The following is an 18,246-nucleotide window of genomic DNA, read 5'->3' on the forward strand; positions in this document are numbered from 1 at the left end:
GAGGAGGGACTCCCTGCCCCCCAGGAGCCGTGGAACTAGGAATACGTACTGGGTGTCCCCACCGGCGGCCGCTGGCTGACATTGCAGTTAGCGCGGGGTTAGTGCTTTTCCCAATTTACAGAGAGCTTCTATCCTGTGGGTGCCGTCCCAAGTGTCTCCTGGGCCCCAGGTTTTCCCCTTCGGTGGGGAGTGCCCTGGGACCACCTCGGCTAGGCTCAGGGGTCCCTCCTTCGCCCTCCCACGCAGACAGCTCTAGGCTTCCCCGCTGGGGAAACCCCGAGGTCTGCGCCCAAGTACTTTAAGTTATTTCGGGGCTGCTGTGTGAGAGTCCAGGCCCGTCACCGCGCGGTGTGTGCGTGTGCGTTTTGAATGAATATATTGCGGGTGGGGATGATACAATGCCCGCTTGGACGTTTGCTAGGGCAGACTGTGGTCCCAGACAGGACCCCACAATCCCCCATATGCGAATCTTCAATCGCCCCGCTATGCTACATCTCACACCACACGATGCGAACCTGTCTCACCAGCGCCCACTGTGCAGACCGGGTATCGACAACTCCAGGACCGTTTCCCGTAAAATCCGGGAACTTTGGTTTCAGGAACGTTTCTGTTCCTGTTACCTTGTCGACTTTCTCCCACTTCCACTTAGCCATATTTCTGCGATCCGGGTAATCCCTTTCAAGCTCAGAAGGAATTCTCCCGGGTCCATAATTGAGGATCGGAAATCGTGGGGGTAATGGGAAGCCTTAAATCCGCACCCCCGCCCCTCAAGCCAGGAAGGTGCCTGAGCGCACTCGGGGCGCGGCCTATGCGAGGACGGCGGGGCCCAGGGGGCAGTTCGTCCCCTCCTGGAGCTCCTTCTCCCAGAAAGCGGGGGACCACCGCTGTCCGCGCAACCGGGTGCGGGATTCCCGGCCCAGAAGCGGGCCGGGTGGTGTCTTGAGTTTGGGCACTGCCTAACCGCGCCGCTCGCGCGCCGGCCCGACCCTCTGCGCGCACGGCTAGAAACAGGAAAGCGCTCCTGGATCCGAGACCCCAAAGAAAAGGGCTAGTTTCTTCGTGCGCCGGGCACTTGTTTGGTAGCAGGCCACCAACTCCGAGGCTCCCTTGGCTCGATGGTTTCGAGTAAGACCACGGCTGTGGGTTCCGCGGGACGCTGGAGCAGGCGGGGGCCAAGAAGCGGTCTGCGCACCCTGTCCCGCCCACCGAGGGAGCTACGGCGTCTCCAACGCCATGGAACTTCTGACCTTCAAAGGGGTCCCTGGAAAAGGTCAGGGGCGCCTGCAGCCGACTAGGTGGCCGAAGGGCCTGCCCTCCAGACCCCGGGGAGGGAGGCAAGTTCCAGGTCACTCCGGTACGGCAGTGGGCGCGCTGAGCTGGCTGCTCCCGGGCCAGGGGAGAGAAACCACCAAGGACGGAGATCCTAGAGCCTGGCCCCGCGGCTCCGGAGTCTCCCCTCCCGAGCTGACCTCTAGATCGGGGGCACCTTACAGCCCCAAGCCCACAGCCCTAGCACGTGGCCGAGGGACCCCAGGATCCGTTGCCCTGCGTCCACTGCGGCTGCCCTCTGACCCCGCGCGCCAGGAAGAGTCCTCCTAGTGCCTGCGTCCACACCGCGTCCAGAAGGTTCAGGCTTCTGGAAGGGATGGGGGTGTGTGCTACCTTCGCGACCAGGGTACTCAGGAAGACCCCCGAGGTTGCAGGCAGGGGGTTGGGATGGGAGGGGATACGAGAGGAGGTCCAGGCTGGCCCTGAGGGAAAGCGCGCAGGAGTCCTACGCCCCGCGGCCGGCCGCGTCTCCAAGGGCGCCTCCCTATTCCGCCTGCCTCCTGCCCGCATCACCTCGGCCCCAGCAACGCTCGTCCGATGCGCCTCCCTCGGTGCCCGTCGCCTCCGGCAGCACCCGCTCCAGCTGCGCTTCCCTGAAATTCCTGCTGCCCTGGATCGGGCTTCGGGAGCGGGTACCGGTGAACCCCGTTCTCTCCGCCGCCCAGGGCAAGGCCTCAGCGGTAGGTTCGGCTCCCCCCCGGCCCCTCTTTCCCTGCGATCCGCGCATTTCCGCGGCCTCCGACCCCTCCAGGGCAGGCGCTAATCTTTGGCTCTCGCGTTTCGAGGAGAGGAAGGGAAGGAGGGTCACTTCCGAGCCTCATTCGCGCCGTTTCCTGAGATGGGGGGCACTGAGGGGGAGCTTTTCTTCCCCCTCTGGCCTCCCCGCCACACTTTCGGTTCTCCCTGCGAACTGGGGAGAAGCGGGGGCCCCGCGCGGCCTCGGGGACTCATCCTCCACCGCGGGGCACTCAGGCCGCGCCTCCCTGTAGCTGCCCGGGAGCCACCGAGAAGGTCCCGGCACCCCTTTCCCCCTCCTTCGTCCTCCAGCGCCCCCTCCATTCCCCGCCCCGGTGTCCAGGTCCCGCGACCCGCTCACCCGAGCCCGTCCCCGCCGCGCACCCCGGGAACTCACCGCCACTTCCTCGAGGCCCGGAGCGCGCGGGTCTCTCCCGGGAGAGTCCCTGGAGGCGGAGGCGCGCCTGTGACTCCGGGGCCGCGGCGGGGTCTGGAGGCGAGGTTGGCCGCCCCCGCCCCCGCCCCCGCCGCGGTCCCTCCTCCCCCCCTCTTTCCGCCCCCCCTCCCCACTTCCCCGGGCCGCGGCGCCGGAGCGCTCCGCCCGAAGGCGGGTCCGCCATAAACAAACGCGTCTCGGCCGCACGTGGACCACGGAACTTCTGCGCCTGGCGGCAGATCGCGGGCTCCGGGCTCCCCAGCTGCGGGCACAGGGCACCGCCAGGGAGGGCAGGCGAGCGCTCCCGGGCCGGGCCCAGCCGCTTCTGCTCCCCCTCCGCCCCATGGCTCCTCGGCCGCCGCCGCCCGTGCCGCCCTCCAGTCCGGAGGGGCCTCGCGGCAGCGGGTACGAACACTCGGTCAAGGACTAAAAACACAGCACCGCCGCTTCCTCGCCGGCCACTCTCCAGCCCTGGAAGGAAAGCCCGCGCGGCCTAGGGAGACGAGAGGGAAGGAAGGCAGAGTGCGGCCGAAGCGAGCGGGAGCCGGGGCTCCGGTTCGCCGCGGGACAGTTCGGCCCGGAGGAGGCTGCGCCCCGGGGCGGCGGCGGCGGGCGGAGCGCGGGGCGGCGCCGCAGGGTTGCGCCGACCTCCCGGCCCGCGCGGCTGCAGAGAGGCGCCCCGGTGTCCCCAGGGTCGGTCCCGCGCACCTGCTAGCGCGGCCGGCGCCCCCGACCCCCACTGCCAGGTATCCCGCGCCCCCTTCCCCATCGCCGCCGCTGCAGCCGGAGCGCGGCTCCGCGGGCCTGGAGCACCGCCGGGTCTAATATGCCCGGAGCCGAGGCGCGATGAAGGAGAAGTCCAAGAATGCGGCCAAGACCAGGAGGGAGAAGGAAAATGGCGAGTTTTACGAGCTGGCCAAGCTGCTCCCGCTACCATCGGCCATCACCTCGCAGTTGGACAAGGCGTCCATCATCCGACTCACCACGAGCTACCTGAAGATGCGCGCCGTCTTTCCCGAAGGTGAGAGGCCCGCAGGTGGGCTGCCGGGAGCGCTAGGAGGCCCAAACCGGAGCCGGAGCTCTCCCGGAGGGGCGGCTTGAGTCTCCCGGGCCGTTGCCGGAACATCTGGCGGAGGTCGCCGCGGGGAACTTAGGCGCCTTCTGGAGTTGAGGGGCCAGGGGCCTGGTGCCCAGACTACCAGACCATCCTCTGGCCCAGGACTGGAGAGGGACGAACCAGGAATCGCTGCATGAGTGTGCGAGTCCAGCTTGGCCTTCTTTCCTTTCCTCTTTCCTTTCTTCATTTCTTTAACTCCTCTTTTATTCTTTCTTTCTTACTTCTCTTTGCTTGAAGGGGGAAGGGCAGTGTACCTCGGCGGGAACTGAAGGGTGTTTGCTGGTCGCGGCTGGGAGAGACTGGAGTACATACCGGGAGGCCCTGCAGGCCGAGCTTCCCGCAGAGCACCTGGGGAGCCTGGGGCTCAGACTGGGGCCTCCCCGGTTGTCTGTTCTCTGCTGAGCTTTCTCGGGGCTGGGATTCCAGAGGTCAGGGTGGGGAGACCCCGCTCAAGGAGGTGAACCCAGATGAGGCAGGAGAGACAGAGGGAGGTGGTTCGTTTGCAAGTGGCAGGCGGGCCTGAGCAGTCTTCTTTTCTAGATTGGAATTACAAGCCCGGGAGGGGCAGGTGCCCTGGTGGTCAAGGGTCACCAGGACCCTCCGGTCCTGGCAGGCCCTCCGTGATCAGACATGGTGGCCCACTGGGCAGGGCACTCCCTGCCCCACCCGGCCTGTGGTTGCGTCGCGGGCACCTCTGGGCTGGAAGAGGCCTGATCACCGCAGCGGCCCTTTTGGCGTCCCTGTAACTCTGAACCGATGCCTTTCTGGTGTCTCTGTGCCCAGACACAGGGGCTTCGGCCTGGTAGAAGGGATTAGGACCCTTGTCTGAGACTCTGCTCTGGGGTCTGAGGGGCACAACCCCCACGGAGACCTGCAGGCCTCGGTGTCCCAAGAGCTCTGCCAGGACTAGGGAGATGCCTTCGACCACAGGGCACAGGAAAGGATCGCGGCAGCGTCACGACAGGTGTCCTTCCAGCAAAGAGCACCTCTGTTAAGGCGGTTCCAGGCCAGGTGATCAACCTGAAGTCCGTAAACCCGACCTTTGTATGGTGGGTGCCCCTGAGCCTGCTGTTTGGCATCGTCTCTGGGTCTTAAGCTGCCTTTCACACCGCCTCCTGGGTGGAGTGCGGAGGGCCTGTCCTCTGGCTGCGCAGCAGGCGGCTTGGAGCCCAGCACCACGCAGGACGCAGAGCTCAGAGGACTGGAAGCGGTGGCCTGTCCCCGCAGGCGGGTGCCCTGTGCCTTCCAGCTGCGCCGTGCAGCCGACTGGCGCGTTTTTCCCTGGATCAGGAGCCCGTGAGACCTGACCGCCAGAACCCCAAGCTCTTAGAAGGGAAAGTTCTTTTCCTTTCCCACCAACCCCCCACCCAGAGGCCCCCAACTCAACTCAACTCCTCCCTTTGGGAGCTTCAGTGGCCTTCGGGTAGTGATCATTCATCTTGTCGATCTCCTATCTAAGTAGAGATGATTCCTCTCCTGCTGAAGTTTCAGTGAAAGTTAGAGGAGAATTAGGTTTTGTAAAAGCCGAGTCTCCTTCCAACCCAGGGAGGAGGAATGGCAACTGGTTTGCCATAGTGAGCCGGTCAGTAATCCACATGCTACAAAGCAGGTGTGGAGTCCAGACAGGACGGAAGCCTCCTCTCCCGTCCCAAGGTTAAATGATTTTTAAGCAAGTCAGAACTGAGTTAGAGGTTCGGAGAAAGGGGCTAACTTGCAGGCCATTCATTGTTTGACGATTTCCAGGAAAGCAGGTTACAAATTGGGAACTGGTGGGTGGACTGCTGCTGCAAGTACTTCAACTGAGGCTGCAGGTTTCAGCTCTGGGAAGCAAGTCTCCAGGCCTTGGGGCTCAGAATTTCTTGGCCCTGAGGCTGAATGAGATAAAGAACCCGCCTGCTAATGCAGGAGACTGAGGTTTGATCCCTCAGGTTGGGAAGATCCCCTGGAGGAGGGCATGGCAACCCACTCCAGCATTCTTGCCGGGGAAAATCCTATGGACAGAGGAGCCTGGCGGGCTGCAGTCCGTGGGGTCACAGAAGAGTCGGACAGGACTGAGACGACCGAGCGTAGAGCTGGCTGCAGGGATGGGTGGGCTGCGGTCTGGCCCCTGAGCACAGGCCCCAGTGTTTTGTTCCTAGTGATCTGTGCGTCTCCTGGAGGTGTGGGGGTTGGGGAGGGAGGGGGGCATCCAGATTGGAACTCCAGGAGGGGTCGGGGATTGCAGTTTGGTCCTAGAATTTGGTAAATAGTACTGGACCTATGGGGGGTCCCAGTTCATCCAAAACGGGGAGCAGGAGGAGGTCTATCCCAGCGGTCCAGCAGTGATGATGCTGGGGGTCCTGGCCTGCCTGGTGGGCAGCAGGCTGGGGGACTCCTCCCTGGGCTCAGAGACCTGGGCCCTGCTGCTCTGGTGGCGACACTACCCCCATCCCAACCCCAAGTGAGTCTGGGACTGGAGAGGTGCCTAGGGCAGAGAAAAGGATGAGTTTAGAAAGACCTCAATTGTGCAAAATGACTGGTTCCCCTCTCCGGTAGCTCAGAAGGGCGGGGAGTTCGGAAGTAGCACCCGAAATAATTGAACCTGTTCGGGAGGGACCGCTGGGAGGTGGTACGTCGTTGCAATGGGGGCTGGTGGAACCGCGAGGGATCTCGAGGCGGGCTTCAGTGAGGTTTCAGGACCACCCCAGTCCTGCGACGCGGTGGGAGCTCTAGGATCTGCTCCGGGTCTCAGGGCAAATGGAAAGATACGGAAACACCCTCGCTGTTGGGTGGCCTGGGAGCAGGCGGGATCCCCGGGTGAAGAAGAATCTAGAGACCACGTTAGTTCTAAGGGAGTTAGCACATGAATAGCACAGGCTGAGGGAACCACGGGGATCCTCAGACTAACGCTTTGTATTTGAGGAAATTGAGACCAGAGCGGGACGGGCTTTCTCCAGATCCCCTTTCACCTGGCGAGGACCAGGCAGGCGGTGCCCGCTGCGGGAAGGGAGGCCAGTGCTGGAGAGGCCTCCAGGCCTCAATTCTGTTCATGCTGAGACCGCAGGGTGGAAGGAGAGAAAGAGGAGACACCCCAGCATGGGGACAGGGAGAGGCGACTGGAACCAGGTGGACACTCCCGGGGGAGGCCAGTCTGCAAGCTGGACGGTGCTGGCAGCCCAGACAGCCAGTCCAAGGCTCGACGCTGTCGGGCTGCCCTGCTGGGCCTTGGTCTTCTTGTCTGTAAAATGGGCCCATCAGTGACTCCATGGCTGCACAAGGTTCCTGGGATGATGGGGTGTGAGGAGGCAGGCCGAGCAGGTGGATATTGCTGGTGTTCCTCCTCCAATGTGCGTCCTTCCCGTGAGCTCGCTGCCTTCCCCCCACCCCAGCCAGATGTGGCTTGAATGCAGTCGGCCCTACTGGGCAGACTTCTGGGACCCACCGCCTGGAGTTGGAAGAGGAGTGGTTTTCGGGGTCCCCACCAGTTCTTCCCCTTTAACTGCAAGCTGAGAAGTGGTGAGGTAGATGGTCAGGCAAGAGGGCAAGGGAGCCAGGCCGGCTTTGGCAGGGACTCAGAATTGAAAGCTTAGTGGGTGGGAAGGCCGGGTGCTCCCAGGGAGCAGGGTCTACCTGGCCTGTTATCACTGTGCCCTTCCCTTCAGGGGAAGGGGGGTGGCTTTGGAAACACAGAAGTACCTCGGGTGGGCCATCACTGCGTGTGACGACGCTAGGCAGGATGTAGTGCAAAATTATTCCGCTGTCTGGTGATCCGTGCTGGGCCTGGGGAGGCTGGGGTCGGAGCTGGGAGAGCTCAGGGTGGCCAGTCACCAGGGTTAGGCCCCCTTCCCTGGAGCTGGGGTTCCCAGGGGGTGGCCTCCTTCTGGACACTTGTCCAGAAACTCTTGCGGAAGAGACTGGCTTCACGTCCCCAGTTGAGGAGCGGAGCTGGAAACAGGCTGGTTATGGGGAGAGAACAGAGACCCTCCTCCCACCTCCCGCCCTGCAAGACCCCAGACAGGTGTGAGCGCACGAGAGAGGCAGGGACCACAGCACACGTGACAACCTTTTACTCCAGAGAAGTGAGCTTGTCACACGCACAGTTAAGTGGGGTTGGAGGCCTGCGTTATTCCAGTGGCCGGATTTGTCTGGGTTTGGGTTCAGGCAGAACCTTTCCCGCCCACCCAGCCCCGCCACACCTGAGTGCCAAGGGGAGGGCTGGGGTGGGGGCCGTCCTAGAAACAGTTGCTGGGGATGGAAACGCTTTGATTTAGAGGCTTCGGTAAGGAGAAACACGCCCTAAACCGACCTGGGGTCACAGATCCAAGGCCTTTCTCTACTGCAGCCTGAAATAATGTAGGGTGTTTTTTGTTTGTTTGTTTTTTAAGTAGACTTTTTTTTTTAGACGAAAGTGGGTTTTTACAACCCTCCCTCTCGATCTCTACTTGGAAGTCTGCCAGGCTGCGCGCGAGTTCTGGGAGAGGACGCTCACAGAGCAGGAGACTCCGGCGGGTGATGGGAACACCAGAGATGCAGGGCCCAGGTGGTTGGGGGCGCTCAGATTCACCTCTGAGGGGTTGACCAGTGCTCTAGACCGGCTCGGGGGTGCTTCAGAGTGTGCACTTGGAAGCCTGGCGGGGCATGCGCTGGCCACGAGGCCTCACCACCCCACCATCTTTCAAGGGTAAGCATCAGACGACAAGGTCCAAGGTCACTGGTCGCTTCCAGTTGTCTGTGGTCTGAACAAGGTACAACGCTGACTCTTGGCCAAGTAGGACAGGCTGGAAGCCCCCCTTCCCCTACCCCAACCCAGAGCCAGGCTCTGGGACGTCTCTACCAAGCGCTCCCCTCAATACCCACTCTCCTCCGCTGTGCAGCTGTTGGTTTGGAAGAGAGTTCTAGGGCCTGGATTTTCAGGGAGCCCAGTGACAACGAACCATTCCAAGGCTGGGAAAGAACTGAATTACCCCCATTTTCGGTACCCAAGGTTGCGCTGGGGGAACTGTGAGAATCACGGTCGGTCAGGAAGTTCTTATCCAAGTCTGGACGCATTTATTTGTCACTGGATACAGTGGGTTCTGCTCCCGGATCCAGAGGAGCAGACCCAACTGCCTCCTTTGGGTCTCCACACGTGTGTCCCTTCATCTGAGAGGGTGAGACCCGATCCCTCTGCGAGGGAACCCCTCCAGTCTCCCGCCTCAGCAAGGAATCCACTTACTTATGTGATCTGATGTTTATGGCCTGTGACCTGCACCCAGGCACAGCTGGTGCTCTTTCAAAAGTTGTATGTTGACTGACTACCTGAGCACCCAGAGAGGAGAGACCATATTTAGGTAGCTTCTGTGGCGGGCTTGCCAAGTGGCTCAGATGGTAAAAAAAAAAAAAAAAAAAAATCTGCCTGCAATGCAGGAGACCAGGGTTCAGTCCCTGGATTGGGAAGATCCCCTGGAGAAGGAAATGGCAACCCACTTTAGTATTCTTGCCTGGGAAATCCCATGGACAGAGGAGCCTGGCGGGCTGCAGTCCATGGGGTCACGAAGAGTCACACAAGACTGAGCGACTAATGACTAACACTGGCGGGCTGGGCCTGGCAGGGTTGAAACCAAATAGCCCGCTGAGTGCGGATACAAGGTCACCCACAGACCTTTGGAGGCAGAGGGAGAAAGGGGATACCTGTCTCCCTTTCCCTGTGACCTCGTGGCTGACCGCCCCCCGAAATGGCCTAGCCATCTAGATCCCCAGCATCAGACAGTGCCCCCCGCTGCCGACACATGTAGGGCACTCGGACCCCAAACCCTGTCTGGAAACCACAGGCCAGGTTGGGAACCCCATTTGCTCCAGTCATTGGTATGGTTGCAGGGATTTCCCAGAATCAGGCACGATAGACCGCCAACGACATAAACCTGGAGGAGCTCAGCCCAGCCTTTTCTTACACTCTTCCCTCATTTTTCTAACAAACGAAGCTTTTTGTCAGATCCAAATAAAGACTAAGTATCCAGCACATCACTTTTTCAGAAGTATATATGGCTTTATGGTAATGAGATGATTTTTTTTTTTTTGGTTACAAACCTTACCTTCTTTAGTCTCTGCATCCAGCCCAAAGTAGATTTTTATGGGCCCAGGGAAAAGGCCTCGCGCACAGCGGTTTCTAATGGAAGAGCTGGCAGCCCCATCACCCTGTGAGGTGGCCTGGGGGCAGGGAAGTTCGAGGAGAGCCTCCCACCGCCCACCCGCCTCATGCCAGGTCCAAATCTCCTCTGGCAAAGCAGAGGCGTGGAGAAATCGAGAAATCGTAGGAAACGTTATAATAAGAGGACAGGCTCTCCTGATGTATCTAGTTATTTGAATTACACAGAAAGTTGGCTTGTGTAGCCAGTGCACTTTGGTGTGTGAGGCTGGAAGGCTTTGGGGAGACCCGGGGAGTCTGGTGTTCGGGGCTCATTCCCAAAGGTGCAGATTTCCCCAGGTCTCTCAGACCCAGGCCTTCTGAGGAGTGAGGGCCAGGGACTGTGCCCACTGTCCACGGAGAGCCAGGCAGAGGTGGGTTGGCCCAGACCAGGGGACAGGACCAGAGTGGGCTAAAGGACAGTTCAGCAGCTGCATTTGCCGACTGGCAGACAGAATTCCTGGACCCTCATTACACTTTTTTCCTCATTCAGGCCCCCGGGGACTTCAAATGTTGGTTCTTTCCATTTCTGGCTAAATGGAGTAAATGCCAGCACCAGCAGGCTCTCAGGTGTTGGGGAGGAAGGCCCTACCGATGGCCCTGTACTGTGGTCACCGCGGTCATCCTTGGGGATGGGGTGGACGGGGGTTTCCTGAGGTTAAAGAGACACCCCATTCCACTCTGAGGTGGGGTCTGGGTAGTGGTGATGATATTTGGGAGATCAGGCTATGCGGAAATGAACCAATTCCTTATGGGGAGACCAGGATAAACCTCCAAGGAGACATAAAGGCCACACCTTTCTTAGTTGCTTAGTAGAATTGGCCAGTAGAGGGGTCTCCAGGGTCTCTGGGGGGTCCTGGGCCTGGAGGTGCTCTGGGCCCTGCGGCACCCAGGCACTGGGGGGGGGGGGGTGCGTTTTCCGCCCAATGGGACTGAAAGTTCCAGAAGCCGAGGTGCTCCCAGTGTCCCGCAGAGACAGTGGGGAGACCCAGGTGCCTGTGCGCCACTCGGGGGGACTGTCCTGGGAGTGGTCCTAGGATTCGTTCGGGCCCCGGGTCAGGCCCCACACTCCTGGGAGCTGCGGCCAGGGGGCCGGTCTGCTCTGGAGGAAGGAGACGCTCTCCAACCCAGAGGCAAGACCCCAGCTCACCTTGTAGGGTCACAGCCCAGGTGGGAGGGAGCGGGGTGCTAGGACAGTGGTGACTGGCCTTCGCCACGTAGCACTGGCACCGGCCTCCGCGATCGCTGGAGGGTTTTGGGCCAGGCCTCCGGCAGGAAGGACTCCAGGGAGTGGCTTGGGGGTCCCTCTGAGCTGGCACTTAGCGCTGCAATCTCACCGGGCTTTCCTGCTTCCTGCAGAGAAAGCCTGGGAGCCCCTGGTGTCACAGCGGCTGAGCCGAGGGCACTCGAGAGGGATATTCTGCTGAGCAGGGCTGCCTTTCCCCTGGTGCACTTTCTGCATCTCCAGTGGCCTTCTCGGAGGTGGTGGGGAGCCACCGGAGGCTTTGGGGGACAGTTAAGAAGCGGAGGGGCTGCGAGACCCTGATTGTGTGACAACAAACACTTCGCAGTTACTGTCTAGTATATACACCGCCCTCCCAGCCCTTGGGCCATCCCCCGCCCCGCCCCCAGCTGCTGGTGAGTTAGGAGTTCACCTTGGGGAAGCCCCCAATGAGCCCCTTTCCAGGTTGGGGCTCCTGGATTGGAAGAAGGTCAGTGCTTCTGGGGCCTGTGAGGGGGGCGCTGAAAAGTCAGGGAGTTGGGAGGATTCCAGGAGATTGAAAAAGATTTAAAAAAAAAAAAAACCAGAAAAGCAGCCTCTAAGATGGCCAGGACTCTAAGTGTGGGCTGCCCTGTCTTTGGAAAAATACATAGGTGCCAGCTTCGCAGGGGAGGGAGAGAGGGGGTACCTTTGGGGGTAATATTTACGGGTTGAATCCATATCCCCGTTTGGATTCGAGGATGGCCGATTTCAAAGGAGATTAGATTACCTTGTGGCATGTCAAATAAAACGGCAGTTTCAGAGCGGTGAGCCCGCGGGCGACCCAGAGGAGCTACCTATGGGCCAGGTGGCCTTGGACCTGGAGGCCTCTGTGGGAATTTCTCCTCTGCCCTCTTTTCTTTTTGATCGAAGGCCAAGGAAGGGGTGACTGGGGTTGGGCCCTGGGGGCGGAGGTTGCTGGCTGGGTGCTGCCGTTTACTGGTTTGCTTTGGTTCCTGTCCAGGTTTAGGAGACGCGTGGGGACAGCCCAGCCGCGCGGGGCCCCTGGACAGTGTCGCCAAGGAGCTGGGATCGCACTTGCTGCAGGTAGTGGGGTCGCCACGCAAGGGGAGGGGGAGGTGAAGCACTGTGCCCCCCAAGGCCCTGCGCCCCATGGGGCCTCCCTTCCGACCTGCCACGCCAGTCTTGGAGGGGGTCCCCTTCTCAGGGAGCCTCTGGAGGATCCAGTGACCAACCCCCAGGCTGAAGAGGTCAACAACATCAGACTTCGGGCCAATAGACTCCCCATAACTCCTCTTTTGGGGAGGGGGACTCCAGGGCCCCATGTGGATTCTGCACAGCCAATGCAACCTCGGGTCGGGGCCCCCCCACGAACCCCACACCTAGCCTCCTTTGAATTCCTGCCCCCAGGACTCTCTAGCCCTTGAGACCTAGGGGAAGGGTGAAGTCCTCTACAACCTGACTTTCCTCAGCACACTGTTTCAGAGCGCTTGCTCTGTGCCTGACACCGTGCCAGGCGCTGGAGCCAGAGAAGGAAGGCCCAAGGACACTCCAAGCCAGAGAGAGGGAGCAATGAAGTGCTTGATGCTTGGGTGTGTGTCTGGAGAAGTTGCTGTCGAGACAGCATCCATAACTGAATCTCAGCAGTTGACGGTGGAGGGCCGGTTCACTGCCGGGCCCAGATTCTATTCTAAATCTACTATATCATCTCTTCGCTTAGAAGTGTGTTCTATTTTTAACTGCATTTTTTTCAGAGGAAGCAGTCGAGGCACAGAAAGGTTAAGCCGCAGGCCTGAGGTCACACCACACCGGGCGGAGCCTTGTTCCACCCGAGTGGTCAAGTCTTAAGTGGGGGCAGCTCAGGACATGGTGCGGCCCCCCTGGCTCACCGAGGAAGCCCTGACTTGGTCTGTGGTCCGCCGCTTAGCGCCCCCAGCCCGCAGCCATTCAGCCCGGGGCTGTTAAACCGCCCCGACCTCGGGTTTTTCCCCCGCGGTGTCTGGGGCCGGGGCGGAGTGACCAGGCGCACGACCGGCCACTTCCAAGTCCGGGGCTGGCGCTAGGTGGGGACAGCAAGTCCTGGTGTCTCGGAGTCTTTCAAATGCCCTTTACAGAGCCTCATCAACGACCCGATTCATTCCCCCCTCCCGTCATTTGTCTCTGCCACCGAAAAATGCCTACCGAGAGCTATTTTGCATTTCCTCCTTCTATTTTGTGTTTTCTTAAAAAAAAAAAAGTTGGCTTCGAAACTCAGGGACTTGGGTCCGCGCTTCGAAAAAGCAGATCTGTTCAAAACTCTTTTGCCCCCAGATGCCCTAGTGTGATTTTTTTTTTTTTTTAAATGCACGCGCTGGGGAAGAGAAGCTCCCGGGATATGTTTGAAACCCGAGGCTTTTCCAACATAGAGCCAGCGGTGCGCGAGCCCGCCCGGGAATGGCGCTGTTGGAGCCTTTCCCGCGCCCTGCGCGCTGCCTCCACGCTCACGTCCAGCGCCGCGCGCGGTATTTTGCGTGCTTGATGCTCCCTCATATTACAAGTGACACTAATATCAGGGACAACTAAGTGCCAAGGAGCGCCACTGAAAACCTGGCGGCAAAGTCAAAGCCCCCAAGTTTCTCCACTGTACATTTATTTAATTCCGGAGTGTGTCTGTGGATGGGCGGCTTTGCAGTTAATATACATGCAAACGCATTAGGTCATTTGCAGCTCTGAAGGCAGAACCAACATTTTCCATTAAGAGTATTATTTTTTAAGCTACTACTGGCAACGTTCAGAATTTAATTATGATACAACTTTTTTTCTTTTCCTCATACAGCCGCTATTATTTCATGTCGTGATTTTGGAGTTAAGCATGCAAAATAGGCGAACATGGTGATAACTTTAGAAATTGCTAGTTCATATATTTTTGAAAAGGAGTTTAGTTGGTGAAATATTTCATAGCTGATTTAGAAACATGAAAGTCGGGCTCCTGATCAAGGTATTGATTTCAACCTCAGCACAAGGAAAGTTAATGATAGTTCAGTTGGCAAAGAAGTTTTTGCAGCAAAACTGTATTTGAGACAGCAGAATGTAAGGATATCTTTCAAGTTTCACTTCTACATTCTTTTTTAGGCAATCCCCCCTCCAAAGAGGGGGCGGATTTAGAAAAACCAAAGGTAATCTGGTTTCAATTACATGCTGTAAAAATAGAATTTGTGGCCAGAAATTAATTTGGAATATTTTTTATGGGGGCGACGTTGTGGGTTGTATGGGTCTTTCACCAACTTTATTGCTTTTCTTTGGTTCTGGATCTAAAATATGAATGGGTAAATAAAATGCAGTTTCCTTTTTCAAAAATAATTTAGTCCCTTTATCCTAGCCACACATAAATGCAATCATTACCTTTCATTTGACTTAATTACGTCTTATAATTTTACTTTATTTTTTTGAGGGCTAGCCAGCTTTGGCAAAAATCAGAATATCCTTTGGGTGGTTTTAATTGTTTAGAAGTTGATCCTTCTTCTCCCTGAATTTTGCAAAGGTCGTTTGATCTCTTGCAAATTCTGAATAATTAATTCTGTAGACATAGTCTGTTAAAAATAACTGGGTATTTTTTTTTATTTTCTGGGGAGTGGGAGTGTTCAGAATTTATTATTCAAATGGTACTTAGGGATAACTAGAAAATTGTGGCAAATAAAGCATATGTTCTAGTGGTTTAAACGGCTGCCAATTATGACATAAAATGGTCTATACAGTGGTAGATTTTCCCCTAAGTACCATAGAACTCCGGATTTGTGCTAAGTGCTAAAATAACCCCAACAATAAAGCTACTACGTTTAAACTGAGCTTGATAGGAATTCTCAAATGTTTTGCATGATTTTTGTGACGTAGATGTTAAGACTGTTTTTAAAGTCCTTTAAAAGTATTTGAGAGCCTGGCTGGGGAACGAAACCTAACGTCTGTCTCACGGCTCCAGGGCTCCTCTTTTACGTTTAACCATATACATTGATTATAATATTTTATACATTGCTCCATCCCAGTGACCGTATGATGACCAACTTTAGCTCTAACATCTATCGTCTCTTACCCTGATGCTTTTTCTTTTACAGACTTTGGATGGATTTGTTTTTGTGGTAGCGTCTGATGGCAAAATCATGTATATTTCGGAAACAGCTTCTGTACATTTAGGCTTGTCCCAGGTGGGTATCATCTAATTTTATGTACAATTAAAATAATAAATTAAGCGTTGGCAGATCTTGACAGCCTTGAAAATGAGTCTGTCCAAGAGTCTGCTTTTGTGTATGAACCTAATCCAAAATTGCAAAATCGTTCTTTTTTTTTCCCGCCGACAGGCTAGGTTTTTCTTCTCCGTGTTACATTTCACTTTTCCACTTTCTTTTTCCTTTGGGGCTAATGCCTAGTAATATCTTTGCAACAGTCAGCTTTGTCTGTTCGCCTGGATTCTGCTTATACTGTAAAGCTCCCTGCCACTAACAAGAACTTCACAAAGGGAGATTTTTCAGGGCACGCTTGATGGTCTACATGTGGTATTGTGAGTTGCTATGAAAGAAAGAGGCAAGCTGATGTAGAACATGGATTTTATGCAGAATGTGCTTTGGGGAGAGAGAAAAGGGGGGTAGATTTATGAGTGTTCACATGGAATTCAGGGTAATTTTTCCTGAGTTTTTCCAGTTCAGTGGTCGTTTCAGTAAAGCATTTTATATGCTTGTGATAGAAACTCATAAAACTCAGTTTACTACTGTTTTTTTGCACAGCAAGGTCCTGGTTTCTTTAGAACATTTGAATACTACCGATTTTCCCGGAGCCATCTTCTAAAAAGGAGGTCATTCCCTAGAGGAGAGAGGGGCACTCGGTTTTATCTATCCCGTCAAGCCAAGGGTTTGGTGGAGAATTTGGCTGCTTTCTGGGCTGTGGCCAGTCTGGATTGCGGGGGAGTCTACTGATGGTTGCCCATTCACATTTCTGATTTAACAAGCCTGGATCATGGTTCTAAGAGTCACACTGTTTAATACATGTAGGGGCTAAATGTTTCTTTACATTGTGAGTGATCAGAGTGCTTTTTTTCATTACAACTGAAGACACACCAGAATTAATTAGATACAGGAAATAGGCTCCCAGGAGGCAGATGAATAATCTGTGTTGCACCACTCTCCTCCTGTAGTTAAGCCAAAGTAAAACATGCCAATTAAAGTGGCTTGAGTTTTCTCATTGAAAAACAGAATTACCAATTTGGAAACCTACATCTGGTATATTCTTTTTTTTGCTTCTGCCAAGATGTTTCTTAAACTTTCCATTTGTTTACAGCCTTCTTTCCCAGTGGATGTACATCCTTACCCAGGTCCAAGGGGGTTTCTGTGCCTGTATATTTCTTCTGCAGAGTCTTCTAAAATGAATCACATATTAAAATTGTCCAGTATTTTCTGTTCTCTTCCTCTTCTCTTCTTTTATGATACCAGGCCTCCCAGATAAGATTTAATAAGGCTTTTGACTCTTTCACCTTTGTGACTCATGAGATTAGTGTACTGGTAGAATGGGAAACACTATCGGAAATACGAAGTTTTCTCTTTTTATCTTTTCTAGGGTTGTTATTCTCTGGATTTTCACCTTATTAATCTCTGAATGGTTAGAATTATTTAAGACCCTTTAGTTGGACCCAGCCTGGTTTCTACTCCTGACTTGATCTGTGGCTGAGTGCCCTTGATCAGATTTCTTTTTTTTTCCCCAGATTTCTTAACTTTTTAAATGTAACTTATAATAACTTTTGATTAGCCTTATAATAATGTCACAAACAAGACAAAACATTTCGCATACTTTTTAAAAATTCATTTTTAATTGGAGAATAATTGCTTTACAGTGTTGTGCTGATTTTGCCATATAACGTGAATCAGCCATAAGTATACACGTCACCTCCCCCTTGAACCTCCCTCCCACCCCAACCCATTTCACATACTTTTAAAATGACTGGCCAAATATACTTTAAACTGGGTAGAATCACTTTAACTGAACATTAAATTCAGATCTGAGCTCCCTAGCAGCCAAAGCAAAAAAGGAAATGCATTTAGTTGTATGGTTTTCATTGTCTGATAAGGGTTGGCAGTTAATCTCTCTGAACCATAATTTAAATAAGAAAGTAACACCTACTGTACCGCTTCTTTAGAATCACGGTGAAAATCATACCAAAGGCCCATCTTGTATGATTTATAAACTATAGGGAGCTACACAAAGCCAAGCAGTATCACAGCTAGAACTGCACTTCAATTAGCATCCTTTGGTGGGCACATATTAGGGACATTTAGTCATGGGAAATGTCCTGATGCATCAAAAGGCTCTACCAGTGTACATACCAGGGCATTCCAGTTCATTCCATCGGGCTGTTCTGTCTGGCATCCTATATCCTTCTGTCATTTTTCTCTTTTCATGTGGGAAATAAAAATGATTGTTTTTGAACATGATAATTAAAAATGACCAAAATACTGGCTAGGTAACATACACAGCTCATGTTCATGATAAACGCCCCAAATGGAAATCTAATCAGAATCACAATTTAAACTATATTTCCTCTCAGTCATAATGCAGACATAAAAGTTTGTATATCATAATTTTGAAAGGGGAGGGAGTTACACACTACCATTTTCCAAGAAAGCTGTAGAGATGCCTTTTGTCTGTATGTTGCCCAGAGAAGTGTCCATTTCAAGTAAGTCAAACTGACCGTCTCTGAGCCTGACTGATTTTTTTCTGATCTCCTGGCGGGACTATCCCAGTGTCAGCCTCCAGCTACAAAAACACTTTCCCGGCGACGTCTGGGGAGTGTTTCATGGTGAACTGTTTAAATAAGCAACAACAAACTTTCCCCTCAAATCTACCTCCTGTTCACGATTAACTCTGCAAAAGGAAACCTAGGCCGAATCACAAAGTGTATTTTTTTATGTCTTCTTAAATAGTAAAATAAGGTATTGAAAAGAATGTCAAACACCCAGCTTCTCTTTAAAAAAATGTTTGCACCTTTTGGATTATTTTTATTAGTGGTAACAAGTCAGACAAATATATCAAACATGAAAACTTAAAATAGGCCTCAAGATTTTTTAAATCACCAGAGATAAAAGTGTTGATAAAATTTTACCCACTAGTCAAGAGTAACCTTTTAAAAAGGTTTTCTGATGAATAAGGGTGATAATAGCTTATATTTACACTACCCCCTCTGTGTTCCCAGAAGTTTCAGTTACTCTCAATAATAATTTTTCTTTAAGTAATGACTCTTTAACCTT

General features: G+C 54.5%; 1 protein-coding gene across 1 annotated transcript in view; it reads left to right on the plus strand.

Annotated features, from left to right (window-relative positions):
• The first annotated feature begins 3,056 nt into the window (after positions 1-3,056).
• The window catches only part of SIM2 (SIM bHLH transcription factor 2), a 51,255-nt gene continuing 36,065 nt past the window's right edge, over positions 3,057-18,246 (plus strand). Inside the window, exons 1-3 of the mRNA XM_055570403.1 lie at positions 3,057-3,521; positions 11,985-12,067; positions 15,070-15,159. Of these exons, the coding sequence (XP_055426378.1) occupies positions 3,347-3,521; positions 11,985-12,067; positions 15,070-15,159 (348 nt within the window). The 5' untranslated portion in view covers positions 3,057-3,346. The remainder of the gene's footprint in view (positions 3,522-11,984; positions 12,068-15,069; positions 15,160-18,246) is intronic.

The sequence above is a fragment of the Bubalus kerabau genome, chromosome 2, assembly GCF_029407905.1.
Source record: "Bubalus kerabau isolate K-KA32 ecotype Philippines breed swamp buffalo chromosome 2, PCC_UOA_SB_1v2, whole genome shotgun sequence".
Classification (NCBI taxonomy): Eukaryota; Metazoa; Chordata; class Mammalia; order Artiodactyla; family Bovidae; genus Bubalus; species Bubalus kerabau.